General features: G+C 48.9%; 1 protein-coding gene across 1 annotated transcript; it reads right to left on the bottom strand.

Moving 5' to 3' along the window:
• Positions 1-2,663: 2,663 nt before the first annotated feature.
• Positions 2,664-18,490, bottom strand: LOC131697640 (inositol-trisphosphate 3-kinase A-like). Its single transcript, XM_058988067.1, has 7 exons — positions 17,512-18,490; positions 9,558-9,654; positions 8,645-8,858; positions 6,725-6,929; positions 6,204-6,305; positions 5,984-6,055; positions 2,664-5,406 (listed from the first exon to the last, which is right to left on the bottom strand). The coding sequence occupies exons 1-7, from the start codon at positions 18,274-18,276 to the stop codon at positions 5,155-5,157; spliced, it is 1,707 nt and encodes a 568-aa protein (XP_058844050.1). The 5' UTR covers positions 18,277-18,490; the 3' UTR covers positions 2,664-5,154.
• Between the last annotated feature and the right edge of the window lie 550 nt (positions 18,491-19,040).

The following is a 19,040-nucleotide window of genomic DNA, read 5'->3' as shown; positions in this document are numbered from 1 at the left end:
TCAAATCCAGTTCAGCTCCCCCCTCCCTCCCCAATCCTCTTAGTGAACTTGTGTTGCAGAACCATGACAGGGTTACTCTCTCATGCCTGTCACCTCTGCAGGGCTCTGGCTTCAAATCCAGTTCAGCTCCCCCCTCCCTCCCCAATCCTCTTAGTGAACTTGTGTTGCAGAACCATGACAGGGTTACTCTCTCATGCCTGTCACCTCTGCAGGGCTCTGGCTTCAAATCCAGTTCAGCTCCCCCCTCCCTCCCCAATCCTCTTAGTGAACTTGTGTTGCAGAACCATGACAGGGTTACTCTCTCATGCCTGTCACCTCTGCAGGGCTCTGGCTTCAAATCCAGTTCAGGCCCATGATGCGAGGTGACAGGACTGGTGAAAGTGAGCACTTTGTTTATTCTCTTTTAAAGCTTGGTTAGCACCCCTTCCAGCCACTGGGGGCAGCACAGCCTCGCTCTGATGGCTTCAGTTTGCTTTATTTCACACTATCACTGCCAGGGGAGTTGATTCCCAGCACTTGAAGCCTTTACTGTAGCTTGTACACAGCTGCAGTATCTATTTATGTCAGCAGGGGGAAGCATTTCTAGTCAGTGTGTTAGTTTTTTTTTTTTGTTTGTTTGTTTTGGTATTGTTGTCAGCCAGCTGAGAAGATAGCTTTCTTTTTAAATGTTAAGAAATCTATTTTTTTAATACATGTGATTCATATAAAATGGTTCATAACAGCAATAATACCCGCCGCAGTGGGCATTCCTGCCAGATAAAGGAATGGGTTTGCACTGGATAGATGCATGCTCTGTAGTTGCAGCTGTTGTGTGATTCGGGGCGTTCCTTTTTTAAGCTCCTGTATTTTAATAACAAGGGTCCATTGGTGTTGCTTCCTCTCAGGGAGCCTGGGCACAGCCCATGTGTTTCTTTACCTGGAGTGAACCTGCAATGCCTGTTCAAACACGAGCCTGCATCTCAAAAACCAAGTGGCTTTCTGGAACAATTTCAAAAACAACAAACCTGCTTTGCTTCTGTATATCAGCTTACATCGAATATTCTGCTTGTCTCAGCGGAGTTGCGTTGTCTGTGGAAATATGCAAACATGTGATTTGCTTTCTTTATTTTACCTGAGATTCCCCTTATAAAAGCTTCCCACAGTAAAGGCAGAGCAAAGTGTAATGAAGCACAGTGAAAGCATGGGACAGCATAGGCAAGCATAGTAAAGAATAGCAAGGCATTTTAATAAACATGGCAAAGCAGTGCAAACTATGGTAACTGCACGATTCTAACCAGGGGAAAAGCAAGGGGAACATGCACAAATACTGTGGTCAACTTTTCTAAGAGTCACTCAGCATGAGTTAGCAAGCTTTGAAAACCTGCAACAAGAGTGATGCACTGAATTTAGAATCAAATCGTTTCCATTGCTTTAAAAATGCCTGAAACCAAGTGGCTGTTCCAGAGAGGGAGAGGGAGACCATGTGATGCTGGTGCATTGAGATTCTGCAGTGTTCTTAACAGGGTTTGGGATTCCCAATGAAAGTGAATAGCAGGGAGATCCTCTTGGTAAAGTGGGCACACCCATGCAGAACCTCCACAGTACAGACTGGGGGCTCATTGTTTTGCTGAGTCTTACCATGTCATATTTAGAGGTGTCCAAACTCTGCCCATCCAATGGGAGGAAAGGCCACAATGTTTCATCATTAATTAAACCACCAGCCTGTTTTTTTAATGCAGGATTTCAAACCTCACCCCCGCATCACAACGTCTAAGAAAACAAACAATATAACAGAAATGAAATGCTTTATCCTCTGCAATATGATGTTTATAAATAACTGTGTTCCTCTGGATTTGCACCAGGAATAAAAGAGAAGCGATCCGACCCCACGCGGGCTCTGGTGTGTTCAGTGCTTCAGGTGAATGGGCCTTGTGCCCAGTGAGGACATTGAGACTCATTATTCTTCAGGAGCAAACAGACATTGCATTGAGACTCATTATACTTCAGGAGCAAACAGACATTGCATTGAGACTCATTATACTTCAGGAGCAAACAGACCTTGCATTGAGACTCATTATACTTCAGGAGCAAACAGACCTTGCATTGACTCTCATTATACTACAGGAGCAAACAGACATTGCATTGACTCTCATTATACTTCAGGAGCAAACAGACATTGCATTGACTCTCATTATACTTCAGGAGCAAACAGACCTTGCATTGACTCTCATTATACTACAGGAGCAAACAGACCTTGCATTGACTCTCATTATACTTCAGGAGCAAACAGACATGGCATTGACTCTCATTATACTTCAGGAGCAAACAGCCATGGCATTGACTCTCATTATACTTCAGGAGCAAACAGCCATGGCATTGACTCTCATTATACTTCAGGAGCAAACAGACATTGCGCCACATCGAGTGAAAGGGAAACTAAACTAAAACTAAAACAATTTATTAAGAAGGAATTTTCAGAAGCAGATTATATTTATTTAAATAGCAAAATCTAAATGAGGACAATCCATTTTTTTTTTTTTTTTTTTTACTTAAAATGTCCAAATATAGCATTGCGAGGTAGACACACACACTGACACACACACACAAACACACACACACACACACACACACACACTGACATGCACACACACACACACACACACTGACACACAACACAAGAAAAAATCCATAAATCACCTCTTGAATTTTATTGAAAAGTGTTGCTAGGTGAATTCCACAGCCTCAGCGTTACAAAGCTGATATGCACAGACATACAGTAAATGCATACAGTAGTGTTCTTATGTCTTGTGTCCATAAATACAGCAGTCCCTGTTATAAATAAACATGTCCACTTTATTTGTTCATTGCATCTCCCCTGTGCCACTCAGGACTAGTTTGAAAGAGTAGCCCAGTGAACAGCACGTGGTAAAAGAGAAGCTTGAGCCTCGGTCCGCTCCCAGTCGCTTTGCAGTGAAGCGGCTTGTTGGTGTGTCAGATTGCTGCCACTAGGTGTCACTATTGAGGCAGTGAAAGCTTGGTATGCTCTCTGATACAGCAGGAACGCAATGGGCAATCTGTCAATCAATTCTACAGGTATTAAATAGGTGTTACAAACAACAGTAACAGTAATAATAATAGTAATGATATTAATAGTACTAGTTTCATATTTTTCTGTTTTCTTTTCTGGAACACAGGGTAGTGTGTCCACGTAATGTTATTTCAAATGAGCACACATGATATTATTACGCATTAAAAAGAGTAAATAAAGAACATGTTTTAAAATTCAAATTCAAAATGAATAAAAAGGTCTCTCTGGTTGAAAGCAGTAACCTGGACTTAGTGTTCTAATCAGTAAACATTACCTACATGTTTTTAAAACAGCTTGTGTCTTCGACATTGCAACAAGGCAAAGGATACACTGCCTGCAGGCTCAGCGGGTTATAAAGCAGCGGGTACAGCATTGGTATTGGGGTTCCGTTTTTCATTACAGCATTGATGCTCTCTACTAAAGATCACTAAAACATGCTTCTGTCCACAAGGGCTTTTTGCATCATCAGTGTGAGTCTAAAGGTAAGAGCTGTGATTGGATTATCAGTCTCCCCTTCTACCCCTATGTGTGTCCCTGCTAACCTGCTGAACCGCTGACCCTGGCTGACCCTGCTGACCCTGCCTCTGTGCTACAGGAACACGGCACACCTGCTGACCCTGCCTCTGTGCTACAGGAACACAGCACACCTGCTGACCTTGCTGACCCTGCCTCTGTGCTACAGGAACACGGCACACCTGCTGACCCTGCCTCTGTGCTACAGGAACACAGCACACCTGCTGACCCTGCCTCTGTGCTACAGGAACACGGCACACCTGCTGACCCTGCTGACCCTGCCTCTGTGCTACAGGAACACGGCACACCTGCTGACCCTGCTGACCCTGCCTCTGTGCTACAGGAACACGGCACACCTGCTGACCCTGCTGACCCTGCCTCTGTGCTACAGGAACACGGCACACCTGCTGACCCTGCTGACCCTGCCTCTGTGCTACAGGAACACGGCACACCTGCTGACCCTGCTGACCCTGCCTCTGTGCTACAGGAACACGGCACACCTGCTTACTCACGCTCCTTTATAACAGGTTAAGGGTCACTACAATAATTCCGCTAGCTAAAATCCTTTTCAGTCACATTTGTGTAAACTGGAAGTGGCGGGAAGTGTTCTCAGTCAAGCGTCTCAAACCCAGATCTCAGGAGGTAAGCAGTGCCAGCGTGGGCTGGAAGTGTTCTCAGTCAAGCGTCTCAAACCCAGATCTCAGGAGGTAAGCAGTGCCAGCGTGGGCTGGAAGTGTTCTCAGTCAAGCGTCTCAAACCCAGATCTCAGGAGGTAAGCAGTGCCAGCGTGGGCTGGAAGTGTTCTCAGTCAAGCGTCTCAAACCCAGATCTCAGGAGGTAAGCAGTGCCAGCGTGGGCTGGAAGTGTTCTCAGTCAAGCGTCTCAAACCCAGGTCTCAGGAGGTAAGCAGTGCCAGCGTGGGCTGGAAGTGTTCTCAGTCAAGCGTCTCAAACCCAGATCTCAGGAGGTAAGCAGTGCCAGCGTGGGCTGGAAGTGTTCTCAGTCAAGTGTCTCAAACCCAGATCTCAGGAGGTAAGCAGGGCCAGCGTGGGCTGGAAGTGTTCTCAGTCAAGCGTCTCAAACCCAGATCTCAGGAGGTAAGCAGCGCCAGCGTGGGCTGGAAGGGGCTGGAAGTGTTCTCAGTCAAGTGTCTCTCTCAGAGTTTTTAACAATAAAATAAAGTACAATAATAGTTTGAGCTGACTGCCTGCGGTCCGGCCAGTCCTAGTTGTGTGTGTGTGTGTGTGTGTCACTGGTTAATGCCTGTGTGTGTGTGTGTGTGTGTGTGTGTCACTGGTTAATGACTGTGTGTGTGTGTGTGTGTGTGTGTGTCACTGGTTAATGACTGTGTGTGTGTGTGTGTGTGTGTGTGTGTGTGTCACTGGTTAATGCCTGTGTGTGTGTGTGTGTGTGTGTGTGTGTCACTGGTTAATGACTGTGTGTGTGTGTGTGTCACAGGTTAATGCCTGTGTGTGTTGCTCAGTCCTGGTTGATGGTCAGTCCTAGTGTACGGTCAGCCCTACTGTATGGTCAGTTCTAGTATATGGTCAGTCTTCGTTGATGGTCAGTCCTGGTTATCCCGTCTGCTCTGGTGAGTCCTGGTTGTCCACTGTCTTCTCTGGTAGGTCCCTGGCGATGTTGCTGACCAACCTCACCATGTTGTCCAGCCCCCACAGGTAGCCGTCCTCGCGGTTTCCCTCGCACCACTCTGCCCGGTGGGTCAGGGTCTGCCCCTCGGACAGGGGGGTGGTCTTTCCAAAGTCAATGAGCCACACATTGGCCAGCTCATTGTGGTCATGAATGAAGAGCAGTGAGCTCCCGATCACCTGCAGAGAGGAGAGGAGGAGGGGTGAATGCGCTGGAACCACAGCAGTGTAGTGATTAGAGGAGAGGTGGAGCAGCAGTGTGCTGGAACCACAGCAGTGTAGTGATTAGAGGAGGAGGGGTGAATGCGCTGGAACCACAGCAGTGTAGTGATTAGAGGAGGAGGGGTGAATGCGCTGGAACCACAGCAGTGTAGTGATTAGAGGAGAGGAGGAGGAGCAGTGCGCTGGAACCACAGCAGTGTAGTGATTAGAGGAGGAGGGGTGAATGCGCTGGAACCACAGCAGTGTAGTGATTAGAGGAGGAGGGGTGAATGCGCTGGAACCACAGCAGTGTAGTGATTAGAGGAGAGGAGGAGGAGGAGTGCGCTGGAACCACAGCAGTGTAGTGATTAGAGGAGAGGAGGAAGAGGAGTGCACTGGAACCACAGCAGTGTAGTGATTAGAGGAGGGGGAGTGCACTGGAACCACAGCAGTGTAGTGATTAGAGGAGGGGGAGTGCACTGGAACCACAGCAGTGTAGTGGTTAGCTCTGCTGCATGTCTGCTGGTAACTAATCCCTGGAATATGTGAGTCTCACCTCGTGACTCTTGAAGAATTCGGAGGACTCCAGCACTCTCCTGATCTCTTCCAGCTTAGCCAGGTAGGTTTCCTGTGGGAAGCAAAAACATTTCTGTCAGTCCCAGCAGTCCTCAATGTGCACACAGACCCTCACAGGATCTCAGTCTCAACCCAGAAGAGCAGCTTCCCCCTTTACCCTCTGCTGAGCTCCAGCAGCAGTGCCCACACTCCCCCCTCACCATGATCCTCTTGTTCCCCTCCACGAAGTCCCTGAAGACCAGCGTCACTTGCTCCTGGGTCTTGGTCCTCTTGAAGTCTGTGCTGCAGGTCCCGTCCGCTTTCTGAAGAGAAACACACAGCATGAGAGAGAGCGGGGAGCGAAGGAGGAGAGGAGATCCGATAAGGTGTCTCTGATAATGAGGGAGAGATGGGTATGCAGTGCGGGTGTCTCTGATAATGAGGGAGGGATGGGTATGCAGTGCGGGTGTCTCTGATAATGAGGGAGGGATGGGTATGCAGTGCGGGTGTCTCTGATAATGAGGGAGGGGTGGGTATGCAGTGCGGGTGTCTCTGATAATGAGGGAGGGGTGGGTATGCAGTGTGGGTGTCTCTGATAATGAGGGAGGGGTGGGTATGCAGTGCGGGTGTCTCTGATAATGAGGGAGGGGTGGGTATGCAGTGCGGGTGTCTCTGATAATGAGGGAGGGGTGGGTATGCAGTGCGGGTGTCTCTGATAATGAGGGAGGGGTGGGAGCCAGACCTTGATGCCCTCGATCCGGAAGCCCAGGGAGTGTGTGGAGCTCATGGATTCTCTCCACTGCATGTACCGGGGCTTGGTGACTGCCTTCTGGGCATGCTCCTCTGGAGTGGGGGCCTCTGCCTCCACCTCCACCATCTTGTTGTACATGTCCTTGCGCAGCTTGGGGCTCTTGCGAGCACGGGCTAGCTCCTCCTCGAGGTACGTCCTGCAGGGGAAGAGAGAGGAGAGAGAGAGGAAGACAGGGGAGAGGAGAGAGGAAGGGGAAGAGAGAATATAAAATGTTGAGAATGCATCGTCCCGCTTCTTCTTGTTGTCTCTTTATTTTCTTTCTTCTGTAATAAAGAGACGTTTTGAATTTGAATTTTGAATTTGAATGCGAAAGAGAGGAAGAGGTAGACAGGGAGGGGACATGGTCTAGTTAGTACACAAATCTCCCAATGAATTTGGTTGCTGTATTACTGTATTAGCCACAGGTGGTGATGGAGGAATGAGTCAAGGCAGGGTCTCTGGGACCAGTTGAAGGATGTCATGACATTGAGTACACCGATATCACAATGTATTGGGGGTGGGCTCTGCATTCACACCCCACTCTCGTACTCAGATCCCTGCCTGTATTCAAGCACAACACTGTGTGTAGATGTAGTGCAACAGACCATAAAACAACACGAGCAGAGCAGCTCACAGCAACCCTGTGGTCCTGTCACTGCTCCCTGCTGACTGTGTGTGTCCAGGAGAACCCTGTGGTCCTGTCACTGCTCCCTGCTGACTGTGTGTGTCCAGGAGAACCCTGTGGTCCTGTCACTGCTCCCTGCTGACTGTGTGTGTCCATTAGAACCCAGAGTCTGCTGTGTGGGCCCTCTTTGTATTCTAGTGAGGACTTATATAGAAAGCGCATGACGCACAAAATGTGGACAACAGAGACACTCCTCACTTAGACTTTGCTCTTTAAGAAAAAACTAAGAGTTATGACTCATAAGTTGATTAAATATAATAAAATGTTTTTTTTGACAGTGTGTGTGTTTGTCAGTCAGTCACTCTCTCTCTCTCTCGCTCTCTCTCTCTCTCTCTCTCGCTCTCTCTCTTTCTCTCTCGCTCTCTCCACAGGAAGTGTGTGGTTGAACGGTAAGAAAATTAAAACAAAATCTCTATGCAGTGTGTCACCCCGCCCTCGAGCAGGAACCAATCTGAGAGGACAGGTGTGTGAGCCGGACACACACACACCCACTGACACACACACCCACTGACACACAAACACTGACACATACACACTGACACACACACACTGACACACACACACTGACACATAAACACACTGACTGACACACACACACACACACTGACACACACACTGACACATAAACACACTGACTGACACACACACACACACTGACACACACACACTGACACACACACATTGACACACACACACACACTGACACACACACACACACACACACACTGACACACACACACATTGACACACACACACACACACTGACACACACACACACACACACACACACACACACACACACACTGACACACACACACACACCCACTGACACACACACCCACTGACACACACCCACTGACACACAAACACTGACACATACACACTGACACACACACACTGACACACACACACTGACACATAAACACACTGACTGACACACACACACACACTGACACACACACACTGACACACACACATTGACACACACACACACACTGACACACACACACTGACACACACACACATTGACACACACACACACATTGACACACACACACACACTGACACACACACACACACACACACACACACATTGACACACACACACATTGACACACACACTGACACACACACACACACACAGACCCCTCTCCCCTCTCTCCTCTCCCCTCTCCCCTCCCTCTCACCTCACTCCGATCTTGCAGTCCATGACGCAGGGTCCGTTGAACCCCCCCAGCAGGTCAGTGAGCTGCAGGTAGGGCTCCCCCTCTCTCTCCACCATCCCGTGGTAGGCCGGGACGAAGGAGTACAGCACGTCCCCCATCAGCCGCTCAAAGCACCTCTTCTCATTCTCACTGAACTTCTTCAGCACCGTGCCCTCCTCGCCGGCCTTGAAGTTTCCTGAAGAGAGAGAGAGGGAGACGGGTCTGACCCTGCTGCTGCTGCTCTCTGAGACCTGAGCACATCACGATCCAAGGAGAAGAAGAACAAGAACAAGAAGAGGAGGAAGAAGAAGAAGAAGAAGAAGAAGAAGAAGAAGAAGAAGAAGACAAGGAAGAAGAAGAAGAAGAGGAGGAAGAAGTTGCTGTTGAAGTTGAAGTTGAAGTTGAAGTTCTGACCAGACCTGACCTGGCTGATCAGCTTTCTGTGATCTGACCCAAGTACTGCACAGATACCAGGCCTGACTCTGCTGCTGTTCAGCCGTCCTGAGAACCGAACAGATCCCATTTCAAAAACAAGAAGAAGATGAAGTCCTGGCCAGGCTCGGCCCTGCGACTGCTGCTGCTGATCTTTGTGAGATCTGAGCAGATCACAATCCAAGGGGAAGTGTTCACAATCCTCGCTTTCAAAGATGGTACTCCTCCCCCACCACCCTAGTCTCTCCAGAGAAGGCACCCCCCCTCCCCGCCCCGCTTCCTGCCGCACTCCCCGCCCCGCTCCCTGCCCCCCTCCCCGCCCCGCTTCCTGCCGCACTCCCCGCCCCGCTCCCTGCCCCCCTCCCCGCCCCGCTCCCTGCCCCCCTCCCCGCCCCCCTCCCCGCCCCGCTCCCTGCCCCCCTCCTCGTCCCGCTCCCGCTCCCTCTCCCTCCTAAGCTCCTACCTTTGTGTCCGGCGAGCTGGATCCAGGAGTAGCGCTTCCTCTGCGACACGATGAAGGGCCAGTGAACGATGGTCTTGAGCTTCCTCCAGGGCCTGTTCTGAGGGGCAGGCAGAGAGGGGTGAGTGCCATTGAAATACAATGTTTCCATGAAGACTGGCAGCCAAGTATGTTACTCCAATTGTGGTATGTTCTGAACGACATAAAAATAATAATCAAACTCCTAATTGCAATGGGATTTCAGTGGGATGAATCTCTATGTGTTCTGTAAGAATGAACACACAGGAAGGGATAAACCAATGCACCCGGGAATAGGGGTCTTAACAGTGTAGAGTTTAAATGTTTAAATGGTAGGCAGTGGTTAGGGTTAGGGTCAGGGTTCTTTCTGAGCAGCCTCAGACCCACAGGGAAGCGAGCAGTCCAGTAGCGCTCTCCACTTCCCCATATCAATGTCACTTTCGTCTTTCAGAAGTCAGAAAGATAAGGGAAATAAGAAAATGTTACCATGTGACCGGCCCCTGAAAAAAACTTCTGCTCAGGGTCCTGAACTGTAAAATTCCTTTAAAGCATGTATGTATGTATTTATTTATTTATTTATTTATTGCGTGCTGTACCCTGCTCCCCTGTGCTGTATCCTGCTCTCCCGTGCTGTACTCTGCTCCCTCGTGCTGTACCCTGCTCCCTCGTGCTGTACCCTGCTCCCTCGTGCTGTACCCTGCTCCCCCGTGCTGTACCCTGCTCCCCTGTGCTGTACCCTGCTCCCCTGTGCTGTACCCTGCTCCCCCGTGCTGTACCCTGCTCCCCCGTGCTGTACCCTGCTGCCCCGTGCTGTACCCTGCTCCCTCGTGCTGTACCCTGCTGCCCCGTGCTGTACCCTGCTCCCCTGTGCTGTACTGCTCCCCCGTGCTGTACCCTGCTCCCCCGTGCTGTACCATGCTCCCCCGTGCTGTACCCTGCTCCCTCGTGCTGTACCCTGCTCCCTCGTGCTGTACCCTGCTGCCCCGTGCTGTACCCTGCTCCCTCGTGCTGTACCCTGCTGCCCCGTGCTGTACTCTGCTCCCCTGTGCTGTACTGCTCCCCCGTACGGTACCCTGCTCCCCTGTGCTGTACTGCTCCCCCGTGCGGTACCCTGCTCCCCTGTGCTGTATCCTGCTCCCTCGTGCTGTACCCTGCTCCCTGTGCTGTATCCTGCTCTCCCGTGCTGTACCCTGCTGCCCCGTGCTGTACCCTGCTCCCCTGTGCTGTACTGTTCCCCGTGCGGTACCCTGCTCCCCTGTGCTGTACCCTGCTCCCCCGTGCTGTACCCTGCTCCCCTGTGCTGTACCCTGCTCCCCTGTGCTGTACCCTGCTCCCCCGTGCTGTACCCTGCTCCCCTGTGCTGTACCCTGCTCCCTCGTGCTGTACCCTGCTCCCCCGTGCTGTACCCTGCTCCCCTGTGCTGTACTGCTCCCCCGTGCGGTACCCTGCTCCCCTGTGCTCTCCTCCCCTCCTCTCTCTGGCTCAGTGAATCACTGTGCTTGTTCATTTAATTCCGAGACGTCTCAAATGGAAAAGCAAACAGCGGTATCGATTTACGATCTGGGTGGAGTGTTTGCTGAACTTTATTGGAAAATAAAATATTACACAGCGCTTTGGACAACACACTGCACAGTACTCAAGCTCAGTGTTTGATCAGAGAGTTTTCATTTGACTTGACAGCAAAGCCTCGTGTCAAACCGAGTGCAAATGAATGACTCTGATTTTAAAGTGTATGCAGACATGCTTGGGAAATTAAAGTAAACCATTTTCAAAACATTGTAAAACAGATGATCATTCCAGGGGGACGGAGACACACGGTGTCATTTCAGGGGGACGGAGACACACGGTGTCATTTCAGGGGGACGGAGACACACGGTGTCATTCCAGGGGGACGGAGACACACAGTCTCATTCTGCTTTAACTCTAATAACCCCACCCTTTTTATGTGCTTTATTACACTGGGCTGTGCTTTTATTATGGCACTGCACACACGCAATAAGGAGCAGTCAATAGGAAACTCTGTTATCACACAAGGAGTGCTGTTTGCTTCTGGATTAACCTTTCTTAGGAGCTGTGTTTGTATTGCCTGCAGCACTGCATTTATAACAAGAGAGAGAGAGAGCACTGTATTTATAACAAGAGAGAGAGAGAGCACTGTATTTATAACAAGAGAGAGAGAGAGCACTGTATTTATAACAAGAGAGAGAGCACTGTATTTATAACGAGAGAGAGAGAGAACCCTGCATTTATAACAAGAGAGAGAGAGAGCACTGTATTTATAACAAGAGAGAGAGAGAGCACTGTATTTATAACAAGAGAGAGAACCCTGTATTTATAACAAGAGAGAGAGCCCTGTATTTATAACAAGAGAGAGCCCTGTATTTATAACAAGAAAGAGAGAGAGCCCTGTATTTATAACGAGAGAGAGCACTGTATTTATAACGAGAGAGCACTGTATTTATAACGAGAGAGAGAGCACTGTATTTATAACAAGACAGAGAGAGAGAGCCCTGTATTTATAACGAGAGAGACCTGTATTTATAACAAGAGAGAGAGAGCCCTGTATTTATAACAAGACAGAGAGAGCCCTGTATTTATAACAAGAGAGAGAGAGCCCTGTATTTATAACAAGAGAGAGAGAGCACTGTATTTATAACGAGAAAGAGAGAACCCTGTATTTATAACGAGAGAGAGCACTGTATTTATAACAAGAGAGAGAGCCCTGTATTTATAACGAGAGAGAGAGAGAGAGCCCTGTATTTATAACAAGAGAGAGAGAGAACCCTGTATTTGCTTTTCAAGTGTGTGTGCCGGGGGCCTGCAACCCAACAGCATTCAGCCTTTCTTAAAACAAATATCAAAATGAACACACTCCCCTTCCTGCATCCTAATAATAGCGTGCACACAGGAAGCATGAGAAACAGATGCTTGTTTTTAATTTTATATAAAACGTAGCACTGTGTTCATGAGTAACAGGTGCCCTCAATACCAACTCTAGAGTACCTCTCCAAAGAGACAGAGAGGGAGAGGGACAGAGAAGGAGAGGGACAGAGAGGGAGAGAGAGGGAGACAGAGGGAGAGGGACAGAGGGAGAGAGAGGGAGACGGAGAGGTAGAGAGAGGGATGGAGAGAGGGAGAGAGGGAGAGAGGGAGAGAGAGGGATGGAGAGAGGGAGAGAGAGGTAGAGAGAGGGAGACAGAGAGGGAGAGGGATGGAGATGGACAATGGTTTTTGTGTTTGTTATGTTCTGTAATTGTATTTCTGTTTTATTATTTCTGTTTTGTATTATAAAAGCTTTGGCAATACCTGAGCGCTCTCGTCATGCCAATAAAGCATTTTTTGAATTTGAATTTGAATTTGAAATTTGAGAGAGAGGGATGGAGAGAGGGAGACAGAGAGAGAGAGGGAGAGAGGGAGACAGAGAGAGGGATGGAGAGAGGGAGACAGAGAGACAGAGAGAAAGAGGGAGAAAGACAGAGCGGGGGAGAGAGAGACAGAGCGGGAGAGAGTGAGACAGAGACACAGAGAGAGGGAGACAGAGACACAGAGAGAGGGAGACAGAGACACAGCTCAGTGTGTGAGTCTGGCTTGAGATTCCACTGCAGCTCAGTGTGTGAGTCTGGTTTGAGATTCCACTGCAGCTCAGTGTGTGAGTCTGGCTTGAGATTCCACTGCAGCTCAGTGTGTGAGTCTGGTTTGAGATTCCACTGCAGCTCAGTGTGTGAGTCTGGTATGAGATTCCACTGCAGCTCAGTGTGTGAGTCTGGTTTGAGATTCCACTGCAGCTCAGTGTGTGAGTCTGGTTTGAGATTCCACTGCAGCTCAGTGTGTGAGTCTGGTTTGAGATTCCACTGCAGCTCAGTGTGTGAGTCTGGTTTGAGATTCCACTGCAGCTCAGTGTGTGAGTCTGGTTTGAGATTCCACTGCAGCTCAGTGTGTGAGTCTGGTTTGAGATTCCACTGCAGCTCAGTGTGTGAGTCTGGTTTGAGATTCCACTGCAGCTCAGTGTGTGAGTCTGGTTTGAGATTCCACTGCAGCTCAGTGTGTGAGTCTGGTTTGAGATTCCACTGCAGCTCAGTGTGTGAGTCTGGTTTGAGATTCCACTGCAGCTCAGTGTGTGAGTCTGGTTTGAGATTCCACTGCAGCTCAGTGTGTGAGTCTGGTTTGAGATTCCACTGCAGCTCAGTGTGTGAGTCTGGTTTGAGATTCCACTGCAGCTCAGTGTGTGAGTCTGGTTTGAGATTCCACTGCAGCTCAGTGTGTGAGTCTGGTTTGAGATTCCACTGCAGCTCAGTGTGTGAGTCTGGTTTGAGATTCCACTGCAGCTCAGTGTGTGAGTCTGGTTTGAGATTCCACTGCAGCTCAGTGTGTGAGTCTGGTTTGAGATTCCACTGCAGCTCAGTGTGTGAGTCTGGCTTGAGATTCCACTGCAGCTCAGTGTGTGAGTCTGGTTTGAGATTCCACTGCAGCTCAGTGTGTGAGTCTGGTTTGAGATTCCACTGCAGCTCAGTGTGTGAGTCTGGCTTGGGGTTCCACTGCAGTTCTATCTGCTTGTGTTTTCCCAGGACAGCCCCAAGGCTGTGGTGTGAGATTAGGTAAGCATGCAAATGGGTGCAGAGCCCTGGGACTGCAGAGCAATGCTAGGCATGGAAACAGCAGGTGCACCTGTGAGGGTTACATTTCCATACTGCACAGAATTTGTTTAGGTGGCTGGCTACCTGATCTGCTTGAACTGAGTCTCCAGGGTCATGCCTCATCAAGTGGACCGGACGAGCACCGATGGGCAGAATGGCCTCCTCTCCTACCATGTTCTTATGCTCTCTCCATTAGTGGTTGATGATGATACCTATAAAGAAACGTCTGACTGCAGAACCCCCCCACATTGTGTGTGTCCTGGACTGGCCTCAATAGAGAGTTTCCACTGTCTTTAATATTAAGACAAACAGCCGGTCTGAATACACACAAACCAGACTGAGCCAGCACCGCGCTCCTCTCCCTGCCCCTTTAGGTCATGCCTGACCTGTAGGAAAATGATCTGACATCTGCAAAGCTGCGGATCTAGAACACAAACATAAATCCATATCTATCGAGCTGTTTGTGCTGTTTTAAATGGAATTATTGATTTGCAACATATGTGTAACTGTTAAACCAATGCATGTTAAATAGACAGCAGCTTGGTTATGCTGTAGTCTATGTGTCCTGTATGGACACGGGGGGTTCCTGTAGTCTATGTGTGCTGTATGGACACGGGGGGTTCCAGTAGTTTATGTGTATTGTGTGGACACGGGGGGTTCCTGTAGTCTATGTGTCCTGTATGGACACGGGGGGTTCATGTGTGCTGTATGGACACTGGGGGTTCCTGTAGTCTATGTGTCCTGTATGGACACGGGGGGTTCCAGTAGTTTATGTGTATTGTGTGGACAAGGGGGAAATTGATCAATCAGACCCTCCTGCTAAATGAGCTCTGAACTGATGGCACTTCTCCTCACAGCATGAGTGAGACTCTCCTGCCAGTCTGTAGGGCTCCTCTCAGGAGGAGATGCTCATGCAGCTATAAGGGAGGCAGAGTTAACTGAGCAGGTTCTGATTGTTCAGGCTCCTGGCACCAGACCATTTCAATAATATACTGCATCTGAGCGGCGCTCTCAACCCTACGACTGGGTGCCACTTTTCTTTGTTTTGCAGAGGGATGCTTCGTACAAACCCAAGCCTTTAACATTGTGACACTTGAAGAGCGAGGCTTGTGCCAATCTGCTTGTAATACCAGGAGGGAATCATCTGTTTCCTCTGCAGCACACATGGCTGGCAAACAGGTGGTGATATGTAAATGCACTCACTTTCCAGAAACCACAAGCAATTGAGCTGTAAGAGGGGCTATTTAGTGCTCTCACACGCCGTGTTTGAGCTTAGCAAAAAGCCATAACTTCAATCAAATGAGCTTGGCACCAATACAAGCCAGCTTTCAAAGTCCAAGGATTGATTTCTTTCGTACAGAATATCTCTTTTAATTGCCCAGCCCAGGATGCATTATCTGATCGCCTGCCACTCAAGGTATCCTGAAGGCAGCTCATTTGCATTCCCGGGTGCGGGTTTGTGTGTATGTGAATGTGCTGTTGCACAATCTCCGTAGCTACTGTGTGTCTGATCTGTGCACATCTTGTACTGTACCTGCCCAATACACCCCCACACTGTGTAAACTAACACACCTGCACAGACCTGCCCGTCCCAGAGCGACTGGAATGCAGGGTGAACTGCCAAGGTGCATGGAAGTGAACGGAGAGGAACAGGAGAAGTCAGCATGGCAATGCTGCTGATGCACCTTGTTCACTGTGGTTCACATGGGCTTCCTTTACCACTGCTGTGTATGGCAATGCTGCTGATGCACCTCGTTCACTGTGGTTTACATGGGCTTCCTTTACCACTGCTGTGTATGGCAATGCTGCTGATGCACCTCGTTCACTGTGGTGCCGGAGGGTCGTGGGTTCAATCCCAGCGGGGGACACTGCTGCTGTACCCTTGAGCAAGGTCCTTTACCTAGATTGCTCCAGTAAAAACCCAACTGTATAAATGGGTAATCGCATGTAAAAATAATGTGATATCTTGTAACAATTGTAAGTCGCCCTGGATAAGGGCGTCTGCTAAGAAATAAATAATAATAATAATAATAATACTTCACTTCCCAAGCATGTACGTACATTTAACCCTGTAACACCCAAGCATGGCAACGCATATGAACAACTCTGGATTTCAAAAATAATAATTTAGAGAGGTGAATGAGCAGCTTCTCACATGTGATACAGGAATGAGCATTACACAGTCTCGTTTTTACATTGTACAGATCTGAACGAGGGGGTCGTGCACTCTCACACACAGGGGTACAAACCCTGTCTCTCTGGAAGCATCTCAAAGAACATGGGTTTTGTATGTATTATACAAGCTGTGACTGGAACTCAGGCATGGAAATAAGACACGCAGAGCAGCGTCACCCATTCCAGGTTTTACTACCAGCTTCACTAGCCACAGTGTAGAGGTAACAAGCTCAGGTGTGTCTTATTAAAACTCCTAGTAAAACCAGGAATGGATCAGACTGCTATGCAATGGGAGTCTTATTCCATCCCTGAGCCTAACTGGGGATGATAATTAAATAACAGCACAGATTCTACTGCCACTAAGAAACCCCCAAAAGACTGCAGCTTCCAGTCGTTTAACATCGAAGAAAGAGAAATATGTATAGAGGAGGGGGCATTATGTTAAAAAGGAGACGTGCTTCTGTTTTCTTCATGTATTTTCAGTTCTGAGAGGGTGAGGCAAGGCAAATTACCCAGTCTTGGAATGCAGCCCAGCTGGACTGGTTTGTTGGTATTTCGGTTGCCGCTTGTACATGTTTTCCCATAGACTGCAGAACACAATAGCATGCTGCAGCCCTGTCCTCTCCACCCGCTGTGCGTGAGTAGCTAATCCATCCCAATCTAGCACCGCGTGCTGTCTGTGTACCCCGATCCCTCCACTCAGAATAAACTGCGCGGGGCTGCCTGCACGCGGGCTACCAGCACAGCACTAACTGACGTCAAAAGCGACGACAAAACACAACAGAAAAATCATCAAAGAATACGTCACAAAGCTCAGCTCGCGAGGCATTTCAAAAAGGTTCAAAGCAAAGAAAAAAAACCGACAACACGTATTTAAAGAAAAAGATTAAATAACCGTTGACGCTTCTGACGCCTTTCTTGATATTTCTAAAGGTCTGCTCTCCTACTAAACTCCAGAAGTAAAAATACAATGTTTATACAAATCACCCTCACTTACCATGGGGAAAGTAAAGAGCAAAAGCGTTTCTATTGATCTGTGTTGTATCATTATTATTATTATTAATAATAATAATAATAATAATAATAATAATAATAATAATAATAATAATAATAATAATAATAATGCTTACAACAGGTGTGTCCTCTGCCGGCTCCAAGGTAACGATGCCTTGACTCTTGGTTTCGTTGTCACTCAGAATATCATCTTCGGACTCCTCACAAACAGTCGACCCGTTGGAGGAGATGGAGGAGTTGGACATCTTTCTGCGCAGCGGTCCGTCCACGTCGTTCCAGTCCTCGCCCATCTCCCGGGGGCTGCCCCCGCCGCTGGGGGTTATCGTAAGCTGCGGGACGCTGGGGGTCCGCAAGCAGTTCGGAGCCTTGCCCCCGCCGACTTCGCCCTCGGAGGGGGCTCTGCCGGCGTTAGCGCCAGTCCAGCTATCACTCATTCTGCTGCGGCTGCTTTTACGCTCCCGGGTACTGACACCCGCGCCCACGCCACCCTCACCGTTGGAATGGTGGGCGACCTCCCTGGATGATCTCCGCCGCTCTTTGGGCATTTGTTTGCCGGCTGGGGGTCGATGTTGATGACGGTGGGGGTGGTGTGTTTCAGTTCCACTGCCAGGCTCGAATAACGATCTGAGTTGCACGACACTCACTCCTTTTAGCTCCACGTCTATCGCGGAGTTAAACCCAACTTTCTCACGGGTACCGGTACTGCTACTGCGACGACTACTCGTACAAGTTCTGCCGAACCGCTCAGCGCTCACAGAGGCAGCTCTCGCAGCAGCCTTAGCGGTTGCAGAAGTGGCTTCAGATTCTTTTTGCTCGCTAGTATCTGGGCGTAGTGATTTTTCTGTGGAATCCCCGCTGATGCGTTGGTGTCTGTGGAGCATAGCTGCGACGCTAGTTGTGGGTGTTTTTTTTTTTTTTTTACATGAGGTATCTTCCTTGTTTTGCAAAGCTTATTTTTTTCTTCGCTCAAGTTTCTTTCAATTGTGTTCTCTGCGTTGTAGTTAGCAGCAGCAGCAGCAGCAGCAGCAGCCGCCTCAAACGTGGTGTTTCCTTTTCTGTAAAGCTGTGTGTGTGTGTGTGTGTGTGTGTTTGGTGGTGAGATGCACTTCCGTCTACTGTTTTCAGTTTACATAGTACTGCAAATTTCAGCACCTATTTTCCATTCTCTCTCTCTCTCTCTCTCTCTCTCTCTCTCTCTCTCTCTCTCTCTCTCTCTCTCTCTCTCTCTCTCTCTCTCTCTCTGTGTAAACACTGCACTGGAACCCTCAGTACTGACGCATTCTTAACTGCCCTGTATTGGAACCATTAGAAGCACACAACCTTGCTTTGTTAACACAGCCAACAAACTTTTCTTGGCTGACTTTATAGAATACACACACACACACACACTCACACAATCACACACTCTCACACACACACTCACACACACAAACACACACACACTAACACTCACTCACACTCACACACACACACTCACACACACTCACAAACACATTACAGATTTGAACAGCAGCGGTCAAGTCGTGGGTGTGAAAACAGCTCTACTGCAGCCCCCCCCCCCCCCCCCCACACACCCACAGAAACAACAGGTTTCCAAGCAAAAGGTCAGATCCATTACTCACTGCCACATTCAAAAAACAGATTG

Source organism: Acipenser ruthenus, chromosome 15 (genome assembly GCF_902713425.1).
Source record: "Acipenser ruthenus chromosome 15, fAciRut3.2 maternal haplotype, whole genome shotgun sequence".
NCBI classification, from domain to species: Eukaryota; Metazoa; Chordata; class Actinopteri; order Acipenseriformes; family Acipenseridae; genus Acipenser; species Acipenser ruthenus.
Note: the sequence above shows the minus strand (reverse complement) of the source record. Positions and strands in the feature narration are given on the sequence as shown.